This window comes from Colletotrichum destructivum, chromosome 3, assembly GCF_034447905.1.
Source record: "Colletotrichum destructivum chromosome 3, complete sequence".
Classification (NCBI taxonomy): Eukaryota; Fungi; Ascomycota; class Sordariomycetes; order Glomerellales; family Glomerellaceae; genus Colletotrichum; species Colletotrichum destructivum.
In genome coordinates, this window is record NC_085898.1 from 3290531 (window position 1) to 3313671 (window position 23141).

General features: G+C 54.2%; 7 protein-coding genes across 7 annotated transcripts; 6 read left to right on the top strand and 1 right to left on the bottom strand.

The window, feature by feature from the left end:
• The first annotated feature begins 412 nt into the window (after positions 1-412).
• CDEST_05089 (uncharacterized protein) lies at positions 413-1966 on the top strand. The gene has a single exon (XM_062921248.1). It carries the CDS (start codon positions 643-645, stop codon positions 1963-1965), a length of 1323 nt encoding a protein of 440 aa, XP_062777299.1. The 5' UTR covers positions 413-642; the 3' UTR covers position 1966.
• Positions 433-4768, bottom strand: CDEST_05090 (Putative WD40/YVTN repeat-like-containing domain superfamily). Its single transcript, XM_062921249.1, has 10 exons — positions 4187-4768; positions 3953-3992; positions 3812-3888; positions 3660-3737; positions 3474-3599; positions 3394-3414; positions 3176-3337; positions 3054-3113; positions 2898-2998; positions 433-2844 (listed from the first exon to the last, which is right to left on the bottom strand). The coding sequence occupies exons 1-10, from the start codon at positions 4694-4696 to the stop codon at positions 2091-2093; spliced, it is 1929 nt and encodes a 642-aa protein (XP_062777300.1). The 5' UTR covers positions 4697-4768; the 3' UTR covers positions 433-2090.
• Positions 4769-5046: 278 nt separating this feature from the next.
• On the top strand, positions 5047-5205 carry CDEST_05091 (uncharacterized protein; the record flags this gene model as incomplete). The annotated part of the gene is made up of 1 exon (XM_062921250.1): positions 5047-5205. One exon carries the CDS (start codon positions 5047-5049, stop codon positions 5203-5205), a length of 159 nt encoding a protein of 52 aa, XP_062777301.1.
• A 4027-nt stretch (positions 5206-9232) lies between these two features.
• On the top strand, positions 9233-12719 carry CDEST_05092 (Putative PAS domain-containing protein). Its single transcript, XM_062921251.1, has 2 exons — positions 9233-10430; positions 10496-12719. Exons 1-2 carry the CDS (start codon positions 10085-10087, stop codon positions 12175-12177), a joined length of 2028 nt encoding a protein of 675 aa, XP_062777302.1. The 5' UTR covers positions 9233-10084; the 3' UTR covers positions 12178-12719.
• A 4-nt stretch (positions 12720-12723) lies between these two features.
• CDEST_05093 (Putative Yip1 domain-containing protein) lies at positions 12724-14530 on the top strand. Its single transcript, XM_062921252.1, has 3 exons — positions 12724-13208; positions 13274-13844; positions 13929-14530. Exons 1-3 carry the CDS (start codon positions 13133-13135, stop codon positions 14176-14178), a joined length of 897 nt encoding a protein of 298 aa, XP_062777303.1. The 5' UTR covers positions 12724-13132; the 3' UTR covers positions 14179-14530.
• Positions 14531-15071: 541 nt separating this feature from the next.
• On the top strand, positions 15072-17359 carry CDEST_05094 (Putative Ran binding protein RanBP1). Its single transcript, XM_062921253.1, has 4 exons — positions 15072-15750; positions 15816-16446; positions 16499-16893; positions 16958-17359. Exons 1-4 carry the CDS (start codon positions 15382-15384, stop codon positions 17027-17029), a joined length of 1467 nt encoding a protein of 488 aa, XP_062777304.1. The 5' UTR covers positions 15072-15381; the 3' UTR covers positions 17030-17359.
• Positions 17360-17509: 150 nt separating this feature from the next.
• On the top strand, positions 17510-21474 carry CDEST_05095 (Putative helicase, mrfA-like Zn-binding domain, P-loop containing nucleoside triphosphate hydrolase). Its single transcript, XM_062921254.1, has 2 exons — positions 17510-19454; positions 19515-21474. The coding sequence occupies exons 1-2, from the start codon at positions 17699-17701 to the stop codon at positions 21254-21256; spliced, it is 3498 nt and encodes a 1165-aa protein (XP_062777305.1). The 5' UTR covers positions 17510-17698; the 3' UTR covers positions 21257-21474.
• Positions 21475-23141: the final 1667 nt, after the last annotated feature.

Sequence of the window (23141 nt, forward strand, 5' to 3'; positions counted from 1 at the left end):
TTTGTGTTTGATGTTGTAGATACCGACTTGACCACTGTGTATTGCGACCTCGGCTGCAGGGCACAGAGTACGAGACATTACCTCGTCATGGAGGAAATCATACCCCTTTTGTCTTGATAGTTGACTACATCTTTTAGGTGTTTATCTAGGCAAAATTGGGAAGTGCCTATAGGCGGTGCTGGGCGGTTTTGTTTCTGATCCTGAAGATCCAAACTTGGTATGCCTTGAACGAAGGTAATTCCAGCAAAATGAAAACCTGCTGGGATACCAGTTTCTATTTCAAAAGATTCACCTAAAAGCCGAATCCTTCAATTGCTTCAGGGCTAAGCTGATTGCAGATCCGAAGGTGTTTAGGCGGGTAGGCTACCCAGTTCGTAAGCAATCAAATAACCTCTCGATCAACAGACCAAGGCCGTGCCCCACTTTGTTTTCACCGAATTCTCTCACCTACCATTACTGCTTCTCACAACTTACACCTTTTGAACGACCTACGCACTCTACCGGTTGGTTCCCTCTCAAAACACGAAGCGAAGACAGACGTTATACAGTCATCTCAAATATACATACTTTGCATGATCAAAACTTAGTTTCTGCTGGGAAAACTCACACCATATCATTTCGAACCATCGACGGCGACACGCGATGATGAGCCAATCGGCCCCCAGCCGCAAGAGATCCGCCTCGGCCATGTCCTTGAGTGATAACCAAGGCACCCGCTTTGGTTCTCAGCTTCCCAGCGACTCTATCAACCCTCTAAGCCATCCACCCTCCGTTTTGCGTCAGCTCCGCCTTGCTGGCCTCGCCGAGACGGACCAGCCACCATCGCGGACACAGCCCAGGTTTCCGCACCGCGCGTGGCAAGACTCGAAAGCGCGGAGCCGAGGAGGACCCGTCACGACCGCCAAGGTTGTGGCAAGCAGCGACGTTGACGATGAAGAGGAAGACGAGGAAATGCGCTTGGGTAACGGCGACAATGACAACGAGAAGCCGCGGCGTAGGAAAAGGGATGGGGAGACCAAGGCCAAGTACGCCTCCGAGAAGTCGCCCTTCCGGCCCTTGGTCCGCGCCATCTATGGGTTCCTTGATCAGGGCCGCGTGGCCGATGCCAAGCGCGCCTTTGGAATGCTCGTGAGATCCCACGTCCACGGGAAGCCGGTCGACATCAGACGGAACAACTACTGGGCCCTAGGCGCCGAAATCCTCATGCGCGAGGGCGGCAGTTCCATCAGCGCTCACGACGGTGCACCCGGTGCAGGGGAAATGTACCCAGCGTCAAACGTTCCCCGCGTTCGCGAGTACTTCCAAGACCTCATCCAGCGCTACCCGTACAACTTCAAGTACCGCGCCGCCGTCTCGGCTGTCGACTTCTGGCCTGCGCTGCTGAGCTACGAGGTCTTCCAGGTGCACAAGCAGCACGCAGCACATCTCCAGCGCCTGCATCGCGAGGCCGAGGAGTGGGAAGACGACTCGTGGCAAGAGCCCTCGTCACTCGGCGGCGGCGGCGACATCGACATCCACGGCATGATAGTGGACGACTCCGACTACAAGGCAACCGGCTGGCAGCCCGACCCACGGGATCGCCGGCTGTGCCAGGCAAGGGACCAGATCCGCCTGCGGACGCTGGACGCACTGCGTGAGATAGCGGGCCGCATGGACGACTTGCTCGAGGACCGGCCGTTTTCACATAGTCACGAGCTTCTACGGCTACGGGGGATGGTGTCGCTGTACATCGGCGACTTGCTTATTCCAGCGTTCGCCGAGGCGGAGGGCCAGGTGGCCGAGGCGAGGTTACGGCGCGATGCCGAGAGAAACAACGCGCGTAGCAGCTTTCAGAAAATGGCGGAGCACGGCGGACGGCCTGATGCGTTTGTTCAAGAGATGATGGCTCCGGCCGACCACGACGAGGGCCCCATCTTGCCAGTCTTCTCATCGCTTCCTATTAGAGAGTACCGCACGGCTATCTAGAAGTGGTCGTCGGCATTTTTCTGAATAGTTTGAGGTACCAGAAGTTGGCACAAGCCTTCATCCCTAGCCCCCCCCCCCCACCACTTACTCTCTAGGCGCAATTCTATTCCAGCCTGTTCTTCCTTTCATGCATCCTTCTTGGACGGCGCCCATCTCTGCAGCACCAAGGCGAAGTTGGAGCTGCCCACGACGACACACCACTGGCCTCCCGGGCTCCACGCCACTTGTCTACCCACAAACGTCGACGCGCCACAGTTTTCAATCTTGTGGGGCTTCAGGGGCACTTGGGGGTTGCTGACGCCGTATTTACCATTCCACATATCCAGTGTCTCTTGGTTGAAGCGGCCCTTCAACTCGGGTACCTGCTCGAGTTCCGTGCGATGGACCTTGTCAGCCGCCTTCCTCTCCCTGACAGTCAGCCCCGACTTGGCATTGCCAGTGCTTCTGTGAGTGATTGCGTTCAGCCAGGTTGGTTTCGATACGGGCTCCTCGCCGTCTCTCCTCGGCCTTCTGAGAGCGTTGACATAATCGTGGAATCCGGTGATCTGCTCAAAGTCCCAAAAATAGATTTTGCCGCTGGCGTTACAGAAAGCCAGGATGGGATGTTGGTCAGGGACGAAGTGCAACTTAAACCGCATGAAGAACTGCGGGCCGCAGCCAGGGGTTTGGAACTCAATTAGACGAGTGTAGGGAACTGGGCATTCCGCCGAGACGCTCAAGTTAAAGGCAGATCGAGTAAGGTTGGCTGGATTGATTGTGGTCGGGGCCATGGATTGTGGCAGGGGCGGATCCTGGGACGAGAAGCCTTCGATCTTCCACAGGACGATGACATCGTCGTGGCATGCTCGGGAGAGGATGTAGTCACCGAAGAAAGAAACACTGCAGAACGTGAGCTGGTTATTTCTGTCGTATTCCTAGTGCGGAGCACCTACCAGTCTACGAGACTGCTGTGAACCTCTGATGTAGAGAAGTGAGGGTAGTGAACCTCGACTGGACGGTCACTCGGCTCAGTTGGGAGGTCTGGCACCGTCCACTTTACGATTCGTTAGCCTTAGAAAGACAGCAGAACGTCAAGAGGCAAATCTCACCAGGTTGATTATTTGATCGTGACCAGCAGAGAGGATATAACGACCTGTGTCATGCCAGGCCTTGTGCTCACGTCAGAATCAGGTTCATGAACAGCTCTTCTAGACGGTGGTTTTGGACAGACCAGTGTGAGCAAGTTCCAGTAGTGGCCCTCGCCTCCAAGGATACACAGACATGGCTGCTTTTCATGCTTTGGATCCAGGCTCCATATCCGGACCGTAGTGTCGTCGGAACAAGAGGCGATAATCAGGGGGTCAATGGGCGACGTGACCACATCGCAAACATCCTGCCGTGCCATTAGCGCAGCTCCCTCCCCTTAACAAGAGTCGGGATAGTGCTCACTCCTCCGTGGCCAACTAGACACTAAGTGAGATGTAAGCAAAAGATCCCGCGGAGGCTGGTGCGTGATGGTTCCAACTTACGTTGACGAGCTTGCTCTCAACGATGTCGTAAATCTTGATTTTGGCATCCTCACCGCCGTAGCACAGCAGTGGCTTTCCTGTCTCGGCATCTCGGGTCCAAGTGCAATAGTAGTTTCTAGCCTCGGCCTGTAGTCGAGTCAGTCGTCAAGGGCCTTGAGGGCGGCCGAACTACTGGTGACAACGCACATCGTCATCCCGAATTATGCTGATGATCTCACAAGGATTGGAGTCATCGGCGGTTGCTGTCAGGCGACAAACGACTATCTGGAAACAAGAGAACTAGGTCAGGTCTGGTCCAGCCGAGCAACGGAAACACGCAGCGCGTAGTAAACACTTACATGCTTCTTGCTGACGGCAGCGAAAATGGGGCTCGCATCCAAAGGTTGGTACGGACAAAATTTGACGTCGAAGAACTCTGCGCAGAAGACTTGTGAGATTCGGCCTAAACAAATCATGGGAAGGCTGTTCCCAGAACTTACCGGGCACAGGGTCATCTTGAGCCAGGTATCTGGTGTCATCCTGAAGCCAACGTCAGCGGAAGCCAGACCAATTTGGTGCACAAAGGAGCGTATTGCGTGTAGTTGGTGTTGATTTTATGCAGTTGTGCACTTCCCACCAACGTTCATCCAGATAGATACTTATGAGCAAAATCGGATGACAAGCTGAGGAAGAACCCCAGCCCGCTATGGAACGGCGTGGCTTGACACACGTACTTCAAGATGGACCGAAACTCTTAGTCTTGGAAAGTCATAAGGAGTCGGGACAGAAGTGGGGGCCATGGCTGGATCGAAAGGTTGAGATTGAGGTCGGAAGTCGGAGACACGACAAGTGCGACCTCGGTCCGAAGGCTGGGCCAAGTCTTCTCTTTTCTGCCGTGAGACTGTCCTCTTTTGTCCACTGGCTAAGATTCGACAGCAGAGGCTAGACCCTATGGGGGAACTCCCGAGCAGTGCGCGGTGGTGGGCTGGGTATATGCGAGACAAGGAGGGAGGGGTGGCGTTGATGCAGCTGGTGGACGAGGGCCGAGAAGGTGTAAGCGGTTGTTGGTACAGGTAGGTATGTAGGTAAGGAGAGTGGAGGCAGCAGTCAGTGATTGGGTGGATGTAAAGCGGGTAACGAGAGGAAGATGGCTTTCTAATATGCAGAATTGAACATGAGGTTGAGCAAAGAACGGTAGTAGTTGAGTCGCAGACTAGACCAGATGAGTAGTTGCATTTTTTCATCCTCTCTCTCTCTTCGTGTTTGTGTTCCCCGTCGATCGGGGTTTAGCGGAAAAGTGGGAACCCAGAAGTTCCTTCTTTTGGTGGTGGCGGCGCGCCCGGGCCCCTTTGGCGTCCACTCCTTAAGGCCCTGCGCCAGGTCCGTCCAGCGCCCGAATCAGGGGACCAAACGGCAAATGGGGCCGGCGACGCCTGCAACGGTATGACAGCATCCAACGGGGCTGCCATCTCCCGTTATACTATCCGTACTTTACAGAGTACTGTATCCTTCAAGGAACGAATGACTCTGTAGGTAATTGTCTCCCGTACTTGCCTACCCAGTGTTATACCTAAAGAGTAGACGCCCCCGGGTGATGCAAGGTGACGAAGATAACAATATCAACACTCCACGGCATCATCAGCCCTCGCCAGGTCTTGAGATATTGAACGTCGGCATCCGCACGAAAGAGTGGGGCTTCAACCCACGAGCTGGAGCTGGTCGGCCGGTGATTACACACTGGGCAGCTTTATGATGGTTGTTCTGGATTCTGAAAGGACTAAACCTTGTCCTCAAGTTCAGAGAGAGCGAAAAGGAACAGTCACACACAAGAGGTTGTCTGTGTGGTGTCTCTTCGTCTGCTTGGTCCTAACCAGGGATCCATGTCAGGTGATCGCAACGTAAGTACCCAGTATACCACCATCCACATGTGCCTACCGACCTGTATAGGTGCGCTAGATAGTTCCTAGGGGTAGGTAGATTAGCACTAGCTAACCGGATCTCCAGGAAAAGTGGGTATCAGAAGGCGCACTATCCACTGAGGCCTTGGTCCACAGGTACGAATTGGTAGGTAGTCAGCAGAAAAGAAGCTCCAATTCCATGGCGGACAGTGTTCTCCTCGTCTCGTTTCCTTCGCAGCAGACTCAATCAATCTACATGGGCGGGAATGCTGCCTGCAACCTCGCACAACAGGCAACACTATACCGACCCGCGTCTACTTGTCCAAGGTAACTTACAGACCCTGCCGGTCTGCCAGGAGATGTTCCGCAGGGCAACCAAGTAGGGAAGGGTAACACACGCTCCAAGACCAACTGCATTCTAGGGTCGCATCACTTCTCACTGAAGCAGTGCAACACGACGAGCGACCCTTTCATCACCGCCTTCGAACCTCGACATCAGGCAGCCCCGGCCTAACGAATGTCAACACGAAAACCGGCTTCTCAACTACACTACCTACTAATGGTGCAAGGATTGTGAGTACGTCAGCCGGCAGCCATGGATGTGAGAAATGACAGGATCGCTGGACTCGCCGACTCGCCGACACTCGTCACAATTTCATCTTATCGCCGTTTAATTGTCGGCTACCGATGCCAGCAACACTTCGCAGCATAGCAATATCGACCTCAAACCGCCCTCGCGTTTTCGAACCCCCAACATGATTCTGCTTGTCAATACACACGCATCCAGCATCTACTCTCACGCCACATGCCCCATGCAAGCCGCTACGGGAATTGGGCTCCGCAAAGCTGCCAATGATCCTGTTCCGCTGTGGGCCGCCAACACTCTGCGAAGTATATTGCAGCGGAAAGCACTGCGACCTCGGCGTCCTGCCTTGGTGTAGTATACATCACGGAAGTAGAGCAAGAGGCCCCCCTGAAGTTCTAGAGCGAGTCCCCCCCCCCCCTTCGTTACACTAAAGAGGAAAGCAAGTGCCCGTTTTGTTCAGTGGCCAAAGGCGCAAGAGTCGGATTCCCGATGGCTCTGAAGTTGTCATGTTGAAGAACTTGTACCTGCTCCGACTCGACGAGGGTCGCACTTGCGATCTCTTACCAAGTCAGCAGTTAGGAGGCCGAATGCAGGTGAGACATCATCGTTGAAGGGATGAGACGAACAAGGGGCGACTGCTTTTGCTTGCTCGGGGACCCTGGCGGCAGATCTCAACTGGTGAACCAGGTAACGATGTCTTCACACCTGTCAACTGAAGTCAGACGTTGAGCTATGCCTAGCAAAGCATAGCGTGGCCCCTGTGCGGATACTCAACCCACACGGACGCCATTTTAGCCTTTTCCACTCCCGTTGACGGGAGGCATGGCAGGGACTCGGGGGAGAAAAGCAAACAAAAGAGACGAGAGCCTCGGGGGGCAGACTGGCTCGCCAGCCCTGCAACATCTTTCGGCTGTCGGTTCGGATTAGGAAAAATGGCCGCGATCTCGCAAGCACTTCCCAAAAAAGATAGGAGCTGTCCATTATCCCCTGCGTAAGATACCCTGCCCCCTTGTCTGCTTTCAGTATCACGGACGAGGGGCAATGGAAGAAGAAGTGGAGGGGCCAAGCCAAGCCATAGCCCGCTTGTCGACCAAGAATTGTTGTTTTGGACAGTTTGAAGTCGAATGATTGATGACGACAAGTTAAGTTTTCTCTCCCACTTACAGCCCCGCGGTTATGGCGCGTGGTCTTCCCGCAAGACGAACGGCGGTGCGTCAGGCCCGGCCAGTACGCATCGGCTGCTCCATCTTTCAGCGTCCGAAGATAATTATTGGAATGAATGGGATGCTCGGAGCGAGCAGAGGGTCATCGACAGGGCATTGGTTAGGCCCAAGCTTCATGGTCAACTATTTCAGGCTCCTATCCGGAGCAGTTAGAAGACTACCTTCAGTTTCGTACCAGGCCGTTTCGAATAACAACGCCAACCCAACCTTGCTCCGTACTTGCACTGACGCATCCGCACCCATAGGCACCCTTGCATTCATTTCACGCAGGTACCGGCAGACGTTGTCCACTATCTAAGTATGGCCGCAAACCGACATATCAGGAACGTGGACGCCCCGCCGGCAGCCGTTGACAGCGATGTCGGTGCTCGACACAAACTGCGCGGGCCTCATAAGCAGGGTCTCATTTAGGCCTTGCGATGCTGACGGGCGGCCTGTCTCAATGCTGAGGATCCGATTTACCGACCTCTGAGTCTGTGGAGTGGCAGGTGTTACGGTCGGACATAAGGATAAGGTGAATCAACCTGGGATGGACACGGCAAACCATCGTTGCCCGTCGACGGCGATGCCAGATAGCAGAAACCAAAACCCATGACCGTAGAAGTGAAAGGCACTTTGTCCAGCACCCGCGCCCGGGCCCGTACAATGATGCTGTGTGGCGCTGATTTCTGATTACTATCCGTTACTCCAAGATGGAGCAGCGCCGTGCAGGTATCGGAGGTACACATGTAGGCATTTTCCCAACGCCCTGGTCAAGTGTTACATGGAATTGATACTCGGCCGGACGGCAGTTCGAGCTTGGCCGGGTTCCTCAGAGGAGAGAACGGAGAATGGGCATCATATTCAAAATGATCAAGCGTGAAATTCAATGTGTCCTTTTTAATGCTCTTTATGCACGATCTCCTCTTGACATGCCCGGTTTACCTGGTGTGCTCATCCCCGTCTTCTTGAAAGTAGACTGGCTTCTGACGGACCGCTATCGATACGGCGTTGTTGCTCCTGCGGGGCTTGACAGCCCGAACACTGGCTAGAAAGAAGGGAAAGCGCCGCACATTAACAACAGGGAACAGGCATGGCTGTAAATTGTCTTACCCCGCTGTCAACAACGTCAATTGAGCACAGGATGATGGTTGGCTGGGGGTGCTCTTCTCCATCAGCAAAAGTGGTGCATGTGGTTGTGCCTTCATGTATCCACACACATGTAAATCAGTACATCTACATGTACTTTGCACCCAGTGAGCCCCGTACTCCTCGAGCTGCTGCGTCCAGCCTCAAATAATGACGCCCTGTCCGGCCGAAGCATACAACGCGCAAGAGGTTCGACCTCGGGCTACATGGGAGACAAGCTTTGCTCAGGAGCATGGGTTGAACAGTCAAAACGACACGAACATACGCCGGGAAGGCTCTGCATCTGTCGCCCTGCCCTGCTCTGCGACTCTACGTAGCAATGCAAAGTATCTAAACACAGAAGGCCTACGCGCCACGGAAATCAGAGAAACAAGCCAGATACCACTGGCTCGAATGTTCGTACAGATACACGCCACAAGAGCATACATACATGCCCGCACACTCGCCGACACACAGAACACATGCGTACCCGTTCAGCTGCCGGGGTAGCGATCAAGGGTCGAAAGTCGTCGCAGTCGTGGCTCGGGCTTGCTGCAAGACGGAGGGGCCCCGGGCCCCCGGCTGCTGCTCTATTGTGTACGAATGCATGCACAACCCATTGGGCCCTTCCCAGCTGGACCCTCACTACCAACCTTGCCCTATCCGCATCTGTTTTTTCGAAGCTGCAGGCTGTGCGGGAGGGAGGGGTGGTGCCTTGGAAGTTGGAGCTTGGAGCTTGGGTGCGGCGGTATCGTGCCATGGGGCAAGGCGACCTTTAGTAGCACCGTACCTACCTACCTAGGGTAGGTAGGTGCCCAAGTGAGAGGTACGAGACCTACCTAGGCCAGGCCAGACCGAAACCTCGTCCCCGCCACCGCCGCCGCTGCCTTTCGTCCTTCGACAATCGAACGAGCTGTCATAAAAGGATGCTCGCCTCCACGCTGTTCGCGCCGCAACACACCATCCCACGACTCGTTCTTCTTCTCCTTCCCATCTCAGCCGTAGCTACACTATTAGGTGTATTGGTTCGTCTCCTCACACACCCAACAACGACAATTCGCAATCCGGCTGTCGTTTCACCATCACCTTTGCGGAAACAGAGTCTTTTCTCATTCTTCTTCTCCTACCCTTCTGCTCTGCTGTCTAGCTCAACCTTCGTTTCACGTGCGAGTAAGTACATTGCCTTTACTTCGTTTCTGTCAGGAACCAAGGCATTTGTACGGATACCACAGCCTGCAACGCTCCCGTCTCCACCAACACCAGCACCGACACCACTAAACACCGCCGTCAACGGTGTTACTTTCAACGGACCGCGCGCTCCTTCTCCGCACCGACAGCCCGCAAGAAAGCCCCAACAGCGTATCTCCCAGCAGCCTCATTTGTCCGGTCTCCAATAAACCGCTCTTGGCCGCAGCTGGCAGTACCACACCTCCAGGTCTGCCCTCACTCGTCCTGCTCATCATTGCGTCTACGACGCAGATTTGCCCAGCCCCTGCATGCTTTTCGCCCGCAAGGTGACAACGCGTCTCTCCATCACAAGTCCTATACTCAAGATACGAACTTTCAACCCTGGCCGACTCTCTCAAAATATCATTGTCGTTGACTAACTAGTCCGGCAATCCTTGACGGCGGCCTGTTTGACTGTTCGGTGCTGCACTTCTACTGGCAACGACATCTTTCTGAACCTGGCCTGTCTGTCCGTAAGCCAGTGCGACAGTCCAGCATCTGGTAAAGGTGCAGGAGACACGGAATATAATTGCGGCTGGTCAGACAGCATACACCCTGACAGCATACACCCTGGATATTATTCCTGCTGCCATGAGCCAACAGTCATTTGCCATGGAGCAAACGTTTATGACGATTCATTCCACGGACCCCAGCGCTGCCATTCTGTTCGTATCCGACTCGGTATTCGACATACTGGGCTACACCCCTCAAGAGGTGCAGGGGAAGTCATGCTTCGATTTCTTTCATCCTGACGAGGTCCCCTTCGCTCGTTCCATTCATAGTCGCGGCGTCCTTCTGGACAAGGCCGCCGTACTCCACTATGTTCGCATCATGTCGCGCGACGGCCAGTGGGTGAGCTGCGAGTGTTGCTTCACTGTCGTTCATGATGTACTGGTTGCTTGTACCAGCATCTATCGACGAGGTGAAAAGAGCGATAGTAAGCAAACCTAGCCTGCCTGTCTCTTCCTTCCTCAAGCCACCTCATGCTGACTTGGAACTTAGGACGAGCCGCCGAAGCCCCCCAGATCCGTCGACTTTTCTCGAGCTCTCCTCGAGACCCCCGCTACCACATGCTGGAGCATCTCTCACCCAAGTTTCGGATGCCTGCGGTCGAGCGCGAACCTCGTGCAGCCCTCATTTTAAACAGATTCACCCGCACGCTGACAGTCATGTTTGCGACTAATGCCGTGTCCTCCATTCTCGGCGTTCGACCAGACCAAATCAAGGACAAGAGCTTTTACGAGTGCATCCAGGAGAATTGCCTGCCGGATGCTATCAGGTGTCTCGAGAGTGCAAAGGCCAACGACTCCATTGCCTACCTGAGGTTCTGGTACAGAGATCCGCGTCGACCTGAAGATTTCGACGAAGAGGATGACGGAGAGCATAACAGCGGAAACTCGAGTGATTCCGATGGTGGCGGTGTTCAACTCGATGGTCAGCTCGACGGTCACATGGATATTGACGACGATGATGACAACGGCAGTGGCCCTCATATCAAGCAAGAGGACCAGAGCCGGCCTGACATGTCAAACCACAGCTCCGCGACGCATACGGCGACCACAAATACCTCGGGTTCGAGCAGCGAATCACAGCCGTCTGCAGCCACTTCGGCTCCGTCTATTAATGGCGCGGCAGCTCAGTCATCCTCGGCTGCGGAGCGCCTAAGAAACCGTCGTCGAGAGCCGCCTCCGCCCTTTGAGCTGGAAGCTGTCGTATCATGCACGTCGGACGGACTTGTGGTCGTGATCCGCAAGGCGCGCCCTCCGATTCCGGCGCCTCATGCGCCGCTGGTCGCGCCCACTTATACTAATGGCTTATTTGCCGCACCCTGGGGCCAGCATCCGATCCGGCCACAAGTTCCGCAGGAGATGCTCTACACGTTCAGGCCTCCTCTGATGCCCCAGTACATGCCTTTGCGCGATAATGTGATGGCTGGTGGAGGCCCGCCAGTGGACCACCTCATGAGCTCCATCAGAGACGTTGCTGTGTTTGCATGGGCACTTGTGGGAATCAATGGCAATTTAGCCACGTACACGCGAGGAATGCCGCGTGATCAAGCTCAGCCTGACGGGCTGCCTATCTGGGATCCGAGTGCTGGAAGTGCCTCGTATCTTGGACCGGAGAACCAGGCGGTCCGTCGTTGGACGAACTATGACAAAGAAAAAGGCTTCGGCTCGACATCATCATATCAACAACCATACTCTCATGGTGCCACGTCGGGCTATGGCCATGCCCCCCAAAGTGGCGCGAACAACTACATTTACGCACAGCCGCCGCCGCCGCCACCGCCCACGTGGCCTGGTCTGCAGCCTGCGTATACATCCGCTTTCGACTCGTTCGCAAACAATAACCATCACCAAGACAATCAGCATCAACATAATCCACACCATCAGCACAACCATGCTCATCATAGCCACCCTGGTTACTATCAGCCGCATCAACATCATCAATATCAACAGCAACAGCAACAGCAACAGCAACAGCAACATGGCTTTGGCCACCAGACACCGCTGCAGGGCGAGTCATGGGGTGATACACCACCCGCGTACAACGGCCAAGGACATACCAATGGGCATCCCAATGGACACCCGAACGGCCAGTCCAACGGACATTCTAACCTTCGGCCAAGCAATTCGACTGGAAACAATGAGTCATCTCAGGGCTATCGGTACCCGTGGCAGTAGCCTGAGAACCTGGCTAACTGAGACAGTAATGTGAACAATTGTGGTAAAAGCACCGTTCTGGACGTTCAGTGTGTGTTTCGGTTGTATTGGTGATTGGAACGGGCGAGAGTTTTGGAGAGAAATGAGTGGTGTCTCTGATAGACACCTTCCTGTAGATGGGAGTGGATATACGAGCGGACCAGTTTGACATCAATGCGCAATGCTGGATAAAACCGGCGTTGGCGGCCCGCGTTTTACTAGAAACGGCGATGTAAAAAAGATACCCGCGAGGCCTCTACTCGCAAAGGAGCCAAAGATTGTATACATATATCCGGCATCAATATGTTTTGCTGGCTGGGTCGAACGACGGGTACGTTCTGCGTCCCTGGACGCTTGTTGTGCAAATATACTGCACACGAATGCTAGAAAGGCAACGTATCAAGCAACACAACATGGCAATGCGTTACTTGGTTTTTTTCTTTCGCACCTTGCTGTTCTTGTCAACACCATTTGCTGGACTGTACACCATTCAAGGAAGCTCGGCCTCGTTGTGGGTGACATATGGGGAACCCACTTTGAAATCTAGGAGTTGTAGATACGACCTTGTCCCGTGGTGGAGCTATGAGGGTATCGGCGCCTTTCATTGGTGAGATCCTTGGCACCAAGCTGTAGTCGGGAGGGCGGGTCAGTATTTTCCGGATCAAGGGAGCTTGGACCGCCTGAACGCCTGTTTTGGTAGAGGAAACCGTGGAGTCTTCCCAAGAAGTCGCAAGCTGCTGCTATGCACTCTACGAAAGTCAATTTAAACAGTCTGCCCATTCCATCTCGAGCTCGGAGAAGAGCAATCATTACCTTGAACATTCGGAAACTCAATAGACAGCAATAATCGACTGCCGCATAATCGATCGCGCGCTGCCCATCACCTGAAAACGCCAAGGAGATATACAGGTGAATCGACACCAAAACACCCTCAACCATGGCATCTACAAGCAGGCGAGATGACTACGCCAATCCTCCCTTGCCTGAAGACGACATGATCGACCCCGACGATGGTAGGCTTCTATGGCGATCGACTCGTCGTGTTAGCTTCTGGAACTAATGACCCGCTGGTGTGTAGCTGATCTTGACGACTTTGACGACCCTCTCGGCAACACATCGTCGCGGCAACCGCTGACAGGCAACATCGGCTCGAGCTCCTCGTCGCGGCCGATTAATGAGAACGCCTGGACCTCCAGGATACCTGGCGAAGACCGCGCTGCGCCTCAAAACACAATCGACGAGTCGGTCTGGGACACCCTCCGCCGTGACCTGCTCGCTGTCTGGGCCAAGATGAGGGAGGTTCTGTACCCCAAATACCTACTTGGGGGAACTATGTTCGATGCTGATGGCATCCGGGGCGCATACGCGAACATTCGTGGGGCCGGACTGTCCGGCGCCCGCGAGGAGATCACCGGTCTGGCCAGTCGCTTCATGGATTCGGAGGCGCTTCTGTCGCAGAACAACATGACGCCGGGCCTACGTGACTGGGATCTTTGGGGTCCCCTCATATTCTGTCTACTCCTCAGCCTTCTTCTGAGTTTCAACGCACGAGCCGACCAGAAGGACGTTGTATTCAGTGGAGTCTTTGCCATGATCTGGATCGGAGAGGCAGTTGTGACGCTGCAGATCAAGCTGCTGGGAGGCAGCATGTAAGTCACCGCCCCCCATCTCCCCCCACTGGCATCGGCTGTGCTATATTTTACGCGGCACTGAACGCTGACGGGACATGGCAGCTCCTTCGCCCAAAGCGTCTGCATCATCGGATACACTTTGTTTCCCTTGGTAATCGCGGCGCTCCTCTCGGCCTTTGGCATTCCGACTGTCGCCCGTGTTCCTGTGTACCTGTTTCTTGTCGCATGGTCTTTGGCCGCTGGCGTAAGCATTTTGGGCGGCAGCGGCGTGGTGAAGAACCGAGTTGGCATCGCGGTATACCCTCTATTCGTCTTTTACCTTGGTCTAGGCTGCCTCTGCTTCATTAGCTAAGGTACCGGTAGGGAGGTAAAGGATGAGAGCCTGGGAACTAGGGCCTCTAGGAAGGGAGTTATGCTGCACGTTGTATGTGACCGAACTAAAGAGCCAAAGCTTGTTCACTGTATTTCAGATATCCATGTTGTTGTGCCACTGGTTTCCCACCCACAGTTCTATTTGAGTGATGATGGCAAGTCATTGAAGGAGAGACTGAGTTTTCTTTTGGCTATCTGGGCTTTGAAGGGGAGAGTTGCTCAATGTTCTCGCGAATGTTCCCCGGTGTGTCTAGGTTCTTAGAAACGAGGCAAGGAGTCTCGGCTAAGCGCCGGAGTGAGGCAATGTGCAAGCAGCATTGCTAGTTACGGCCAAAATGACACATACTGTCCTCCTCTCCCTCTTTTCATTTTATTTTTAAGACGGTTGTTGCAGAGAGCCTTTAAAGGCAGGGGTCAGAGTCCTGTCCACGCTGTGCATAGGTAGGTGGGCGCCTATGGATCTGGACCTCCCCATCCTGGCGTCCCCATGGCCGGGAACATTGGACTTGATTCACCGTGACGGGAAAAGTTCGAGTCTGGGCCTCTGGGCCTTTGGCAGCAAGTCATTCGGGCAGTGGAACGAGCTGTTAGCAGGTGATTTAGTCTCTTCGGAGGTAGGTTGTGTAAGTGCACAGGCAAAGCGCGCTAATGCAGGCTGCCTCTGACCCAATGAGGAGATATGGGGCTCTCTACAGCGGACCTATCGTCTCGCATCGTAGGGGCTGAAGAGTGCCCGGTGTCGTCTTATCCGAGCCGGAGCGCAGTGAATGATTGGGCCGATTCAGCTCCAATAGCGAAGTCGGTCCCTTCCAACTATTCCTCATTCCCACTGGCCTGCTGTCACCGCATTTGCACCGCACAGTACTACACTGCAGCTGAACTTCTTCGACCACGACTCCCCCCAAAAGCCCAGTTGCGCCGACCACCCAACGACGTGTGTTATTGACTCTCAACTGATATTGCCTGCGACTATTGTGTAGATACCTCTCATCTTTTAGAGAGGACCCACTACTTATTTTTCTGCCTCCTGTGTGGCTACTCAAATATTACCTGCCAGTAATTTCTACGCTTGGCTGCTTACCACCGCCTCCACCATTTGCAAAGTCGGGCAGAAGAAACCTCCACATCACTTGACGACGACACCGACGACAACGAAGCCGCTTTGCCTTACCAACCTGTCGCAATGGTCGACGACTCTCAACCCGGCAGTCCAAGGTCCGACCCGATCGACGCAAAGGAGGACGCCGAAACTGCTGCTGCCCGCAAGGAACTGAAGCATACGGCTATTTCAGAGAAGCCTCTCGCGGATGGCCCCACCGCCGAGACCACACCCTCCGGGTCGCAAAACGAGGACCATAAGGAGCGCGTCTCGTCACCGAAGAAGAAGCGGGCGCATGACCAGTTAGACGAAGACAACGACGTTGATGAGGCTGACGACAAGAGCGTTGTCTCGAGTGACTCGGCTAAGGACAGGGCTTCGCGATTGGAGCCCGAGAAGAAGAGACACAGAGACGAGATTGCCACCTCTACTGACACTGCGGGCGATATTTCTGTGAGTTTCTCTCTTCCGTATCGATGACACTGGCATGCGTACTGATGTTGTACTTCCACGGCTAGGCGCCGCCAGCTGCCGCCGTCGACAAGAAGACGCAGGAAAACGTCAGGAACGAAGGCACATTTGCGACATCACAAGACTCAGCCAAGGACGAGAAGAAGGGAGCGTCGACCTCTGCTTTTGCTAGCTCAGGCTTTGCCAAACTGGCTGCCTCGAGTGCATCCCCGTTCGGTTCGTTGGGAAATGGGGCCAAGGGGAGCGTCTTCGGCGGCTCAGCATCAAACACCTCGCCCTTTGGCGGCCCGTCGCCTTCCAAGCCTGCCGCCGCCTCCCCAGCCCCTACACCCACTCTAAGTTTTGGCGGTGCAGGCGCAGCATCTTCGCCCTTCGCCAGCGTTAAGCCCACTGGCACGAATGGCGGTTTTGGCTCGGCCTTTGGCAGTGCCTTTGGCGGCGGCCTTGGCAGCAAGCCCCTCAGCAGCTTTTCCAAAACGGGCGAGTCTTCATTCAAAACCGAAAGAGCAGCCAAACCATTCGGTGCGCCCGATAGCGACGCCGAAGAGGGCTGCGACGATGACGCCGACGATGACGCCGAGGCTGTCTCTGAATCTGGCGACAAGGAGGAAAGAGAGGAGTCCGACAAGGAAGAATCCAAGGCCGTGGAGGATAAGAAAAGAACCAGGCTGCAGAAGAGTGAGTAGATGCTATTTAGTATAAGGCCCACGGTCATACTAACCAGATACAGTCACTGTCGACGATGGCGAAGCCGGTGAGGCGACCGTGCTCCAGGTCAGGGCCAAGATATTTTACTTGGAAAAGGAAGTCGGCTGGAAGGAGCGTGGATCTGGCATGCTCAAAATCAACGTACCCGAGGCGTGCGTTCAGTTCGATGACGCCGGACTGCCGATACCTGGCTCTTTTGACGCATCGGGGCTGGAAGAGGACCCCGAGGCCGGTGACAGCAGCGGTCACAAGGTGGTTCGTCTCATCATGAGACAGGACCAAACACACAGAATTCTTCTGAACACGGTCATCCTTCCCGCTATGCAGTTCCAGGAGAAGGCGACGTTGAAGTCTGTCGGTGTCATGTTCACGGCCTTCGAAGGTGCGGAGGCCAAGCCTGTGAGCGTTCATGTCAGGGTACGTACTCACCAACCCCATCGACATCCAACCTGTAACCTTTTGACTAACTCCAGTTGAATAGATGAGCGCTGCTAGTGCAAAGTCATTCCTTAATGAGGTGGGAATGGTACAGAGAGAGCTCTCAGGAAACTGAACAACTGAGCCCTTTGACATAAGCGGTCCAATGGGTATCGAACGGCGTTGAAGGCCACGCGTGTTTTTTTTTCAGACGATACAGATCTGGAATACAGACCTGAATATGTAGTACCACCCAGGGAAGGCTGGCGTGGGAATTTCTGGGGGCGGGACAGCGGGCGAAGAAGACACAGGCATATAGGCACAATTGGTGGGATGGCGGAGGTTTTGTAAAGGGTGCCATTCCAGTTTGACTATGCGGATACCTCAGGTCTTAGGTCGCTATCCTGTCACGATATCAGAAAAGCAGGCATTCATCTGATGCGTTTGAATATCAATCAAGCGCAATGTTACATGGAATCCCTGATATCAGGATACCTTGAGAGAACATGCACGCGACTTCTGGGTGCCAACTCTTCGGACCACATCTAGTTCACGTGACCTGGTGTGGATTACGTGACGCAGACGACTTCACAATCCTGACGCTGTGGCGTTGCGCGTTTGTCTTCCCATCACTGCTCCTGCTTCCAGGTCTTTGTTTTCTTGCCTAACCACAGCAAGCATGTGAAACCCTGACCTCTGCTCCCCTCGTTTTCCCGTTGAGGAAATACTGTACTCTGCTTCACTAGACCGCATACTTTTCCTACCCATGTCTGTGGCGTGACGGCCTTTCACGGTGCCTGAGAACATGGCGCCCCTCGCACCAGGAAAAGGACCACTTACGGTTCGAAGATCAACAGGTAAACGGAAGAGACGGGACAACGAAACGCCACCACGGGATGATGGAGAGCCTACTGCCGAACATCCAGGAGCCGACGCATCGGAAAGCGATGATGCCGCCCTTGCCGGCAAACCGAAAATGCCCAAATCAAGGAAACAGACTGTGCCAAAGAAGGCTGGATCGACTCTAAATCGCACAGACAGTGCAACAACAACATCCGCCGTCCAGTGCAACATCGAGTGGCCCGAACGCTTCAAGGCGTTGGACAAAACACACCGCGCTCTCAATCTCGTCTTCACTTTTTGCTGTACCCGCAAGCACCTTGCCACCACATTCGATACCATCAAGTCCGCAGTAGAGTCGCACACCAAGACGTCCCTGATGATTGAAGATGTCGCTTCCATTGCCGCCATTCGTCCCGAGGGCGTCAACTTTGCCTACGTTGACGAGATCATGCTACAGACCGAGGTCAGAGGTGCCGAGCGAGACGTGGTGTTCAAGAAGGGCCGAGAGTTTCTCTCGCAAGCGCCCGCGCCCGATGCCTCTGTGGGAGGCATCTCGGGACTCGACAGGCTAGATCATCACCCCGACGACGCGGTTGAGGGAGGCAAGGAGGTGCTGTATTTTGAGTTTGTGGATGGGGACCTGAAACGTCAAGTCAGGGACAGGAAGACGGGCGAGATCACGAAACCCAACAGGAAGCTGAGAGAGGAGACGCTCAAGATGCCCGTCTACAGCCAGAAACAGATGACGAATCTGATCGAGCGCAGGAACCAAAAGTTTGGCGACGCCGTTAGCCTGTTTATCAATCAATGCATCGCCGATGGCGTGGATCCCGAGCTGAGGCTCGCAACAAAGACCGAAGATCACATTCCCGTGCCAACGGTTTTAGAGGAACCGGCAGACAAGAAACTCGGGGCCTTGCCGGAATCGATCCCAACAGAGCGTAAGAGCATTCCTGAAATCGTTCAGGAGCTGAAAGATAGCCCATGGTATACGGGACAGATTGTTCCTGACGGGCATCGTGTTTTTGAACCGCAGGAGCCTGTGTACGGCGACCTCGACTTTCTCCTAAGCCAGGAGCTTGTCAACGCCCTATACAATTCCAAGGGCATTACTCAGTTCTTTGCGCATCAGACGGAAGCCATCAATGGTCTTCTGGAGGGGCAGCACGTTGTGGTTTCCACGTCAACGAGCTCCGGCAAGTCTCTCATCTACCAACTCCCCGTGATCCACGCCTTGGAAAAAGATCAGAACACCCGGGCTATGTACATCTTTCCTACCAAGGCTCTAGCTCAGGACCAGAAGAGAAGTCTGAGGGAGCTGATGAGCTACATGCCCGGCATGGAGGAGGTTCTCGTTGAGACATTCGATGGCGACACCCCGATGAATGAGCGAAACATGATTCGGGAAGAGGCGAGAATCATCTTCACCAACCCGGACATGCTCCATGTGACCATCTTGCCACAGGAGGAAAGATGGAGAACGTTCCTAAAGAATCTCAAATACGTCGTGGTCGATGAGCTGCATTACTACAACGGGCAGATGGGCTCGCATGTAGCATTCATCATGCGGAGATTGAGGCGAATATGCGCTGCCGTCGGTAACCGACACATCAAGTTCGTCTCATGTTCTGCTACCGTGGCCAACCCAAGGCAGCACTTCGAGACCATATTCGGCATTGGAAACGTGCGGCTAGTGGACTTTGATGGGTCGCCATCAGGTACAAAACCTCCGGTCTCGCATCGCTGTCGGGAAAGGTATCTTTACTAACGTCAAGCAGGCCGCAAAGAGTTTCTATGCTGGAACACGCCATACAAAGACCCTGGGGATCCTTCAAGCGGCCGAGGCGACGCCTTGTCCGAATGTGCCCGTCTCTTCTGCCAGCTTATGCTTAGGGGCGTCCGTATTATCGCCTTTACTAGGGTTAGAGAGCAGTGTGAAAAGCTGGTCACCGCTGTCCAGCAGGAACTCGAGTCTCTCGGGCGACCAGAGTGTGTAAACAGAGTCATGGGCTACAGAGGCGGCTACACCGCCCAGGACCGACGGAGAATCGAGTCGGAGATGTTTGAAGGCAAGCTCCTGGGTATCGTCGCGACTACGGCTCTTGAGCTTGGAATCGATATTGGAACGCTAGATTGCGTGCTGACTTGGGGCTTCCCTTACACCATCGCCAATTTGCGTCAGCAGAGTGGCAGAGCGGGCCGGCGGAACAAAGACTCGCTAGCGATCTTGGTAGGAGATTGCTTCCCTACTGATCAACATTACATGCAAAACCCCGACGAGCTCTTCTCGAAGCCGAATAGTGAGCTTCAGGTTGATCTAGAGAACATGCTAGTGCGAGAGGGGCACATCCAATGTGCTGCATACGAGATGCCTGTTCGGCCCAATGAGGATGCCGAGTATTTTGGCAAGGACCTGGCCCAGATTTGTGTAGAGAGGCTGCTGGAAGACGCCCTGGGCTTCTACCACTGTCACGATCGGTTCAGGCCTATTCCTTCAAGATTCGTCGCCATTCGTGATACCGAGGATGATCACTTTGCCATCATCGACATTACTCATGGAAGGAACGAGGTGTTGGAGGAGTTGGAGGCCTCGAGGGCAACGTTTACGATCTACGACGGTGCCATTTTCCTACACCAGGGAAACAAGTATCTCGTCAGAGACTTCCAGCCCGACAGGATGATGGCACGAGTGGAAAGAGTCAAGGTTGAGTGGACCACGACCCAACGAGATTTCACCGATATCGACCCGATCGAGACGGAGGCCATCAAGAAGATATCCGGTTCCCAGTCTAGAGCGTTCTACGGCACAATAAAGATCCAGCAGAACGTGTACGGGTTCTTTAAGGTCGATAAGAGGAAGCGCGTGCTCGACGCTGTGCACGTGGACAACCCTCCCGTCATCAGGTACGGGAAGGGCATGTGGCTCGATATACCCAAGAAGGCCTTGCAGATCCTCGCGGACAGACGTCTGCACATTGCCGCGTCCATCCACGCGGCGGAGCACGCCATCCTCAGCCTTATGCCAAACTTTGTCATCAGCTTACCCGGCGACGTCCGGACAGAATGCAAGGTCGCGCTGAAGGAGTTCGCCACAAAGGAGTCACAGAGGAAGAGGCCCGGGCGGCTGACGTTCTACGATGCGAAGGGGGGCGCCAGCGGGTCGGGGATCAGCACCAAGGCGTTCGAACACATTGACCATCTTCTTCAGCAGGCGCTCAAGCGGGTTGAGAACTGTTTCTGCGAGAACGGGTGTCGAGAGTGCGTGGCGTCGGACTTGTGCAAGCAGGCCAACGAGGTGATGAGTAAGGCGGGCAGCCAAGTCATTCTCAAGACGCTGCTGAACCTCGAGATCGATGTCGAGGCATTACCAATGGGGCCTGAGGAGTACAGCCCGGCGGGCATCGAGACCATTATCGTTGCTCAGACTGTGCCGCCGAAGGACCGAGAAAATTTTGGGTTAGTTGATATCAAGGAGGAGGAGTTTGAGGACCGTGATACGGTTCTATTGAAGGAGGCCTAGACGTGGACTGGCGAGCACAGCGAAGGATGATTACTCGCCGGTGTGTTCATCCCCAGTCGGAATGAGTATTTGATAGACCCGACCCCCGCCCCGCGGTCTGCACAGGACAATCTGTCCGTTTGAGGGATTCGTGTACGGAATGCGACCAAGTGGACGAAGTTCGGATCATGTATGGACGTTTCGTCAATCCGAAATGGTGGAACGTAATTAGGAAAGAAGGATAGGCTAATATGAATTGTCTTGTTCTCTCACCAGAACCACTTTACCTGATGTCCGCCTGGTCTAGCTGATGTCAAGGGGAGAGAGTACATGAAGCTATCAAGTAGGGATCGGTGAAGACTGTCGCCCCTGACGTTTGCTCCCGTTCTAATACAACCCTGTTTTTTACTTCTCAGGAACTGATTATTTGGACACCAAGCAGGGTTTATGTTCTAGTGTAGACATACAACTTTTTTATTTCATCATCTTGTTGAATTTTTAAACAAATTGGGCAAGTCCCAAGGCTGGAGGCATCAACTCTGGCAAGAAGGCCCTCCACCACCGGTATGGTCGACGTAGCTTCACACCCTGGGTTTTTAACACATTTGAGTAAGTCCACAAGTCCCAGAGATCCCTTGAGTTCCATTGCAGTTAAGGGCCAACCTAATAGGCTTCCTCGGCGCCTGTTCACCCAGATATCTCCGTGACCTTTCTTACTCACATACGAACACACTCTTTTTCACTTCCATCTCCCCTGTAGTTAAACTTTCTCTCAGTACCAGTTCATCTCAACAAACAGAATGTGAGCCTGTGCACATCGTTGATAGTAACATGTACTGACGCCCGTCAAAGACGAATTCAAAGTCGACCAGGCCAGCCACATTCGCAGCACTTTGCCCTACCGATCCAGGGAGATGTCTAATTCAACGATACCGAGCCTGGGCCTCCTTTTCGTCAGGTCAGGTAGGATGCTACTTCAGATCTATGACGTGGCGTCATTTCAAACAGCGGAAGCATGAGCGTTGGCATCTGGAGGTTTATTCGGACATGTCACTCTGGATGGGAACGCTTTCAGCGTGGTGCACACCTTACTTGCTCCTAAGGAGCAGTCACCCAACTTGGTCCGACGAGCAAGATCTGGGCGAGTTATACAGATGCCAGGCTCAAATAACCTCCTTACATGACTACCGGGCCAGCCCCATCAGGCCAGGCCGTGCAGCTTCTGGAGTGGCGGGTTGCGAGCATCCGCCGTCAGGGAGAAACATCATTGGTTGGCGATCGGTGCAATGCCGCCACGGACGAGATCCATGTGCCTGACCATTGTGGTAACTCACTCATCAGCATCACTTGGATTTCGGCGTCTCAGTCTCAACTCTCAGGGGGTGGTTATTAAATTTCTTGCCCGTTGGTGCATCCTCTCTCTTTCCTTTTTCTCGTGAGGCTCCGCATCTGAGGGGGGGACGTAATTGGGGCATGTGGCACATACATGATCGAGAAGCAGAAGTTGAAGGGGTTTAATGAAAACGAGGCCACCAGATGTCAAGCAGAAAACACAAGGCAAGACTGATTGTGCTCCTGAGAAAATCAACCAAGATGAGCCCAAGGACGAGTAAGTGATGGAAGGGGGAGGATGAAAAAAGCTTTTGCCAAGGGATGGCAAGATGGGATGTTTTTGTCCGCGTCGGGGGTTGGAGGTGGAGGTGGAGGTGGATGTGCGACAGGCGGCTCAGCCTCGGCCCTCGGGACGGTCGGTCGTGGCATCTATCTGCTTGGCATCCGTTGCAGTTGATCAGCCAAGAAAAGACATCTGGGGCGTGTTGCAGTTTGATGCAGTGGCCCAGCCCTCCGCCTCCTTACAAGTACGTCTGCTGCATAACTTTGCCCAGATGCCAGAATCCTCGGCACT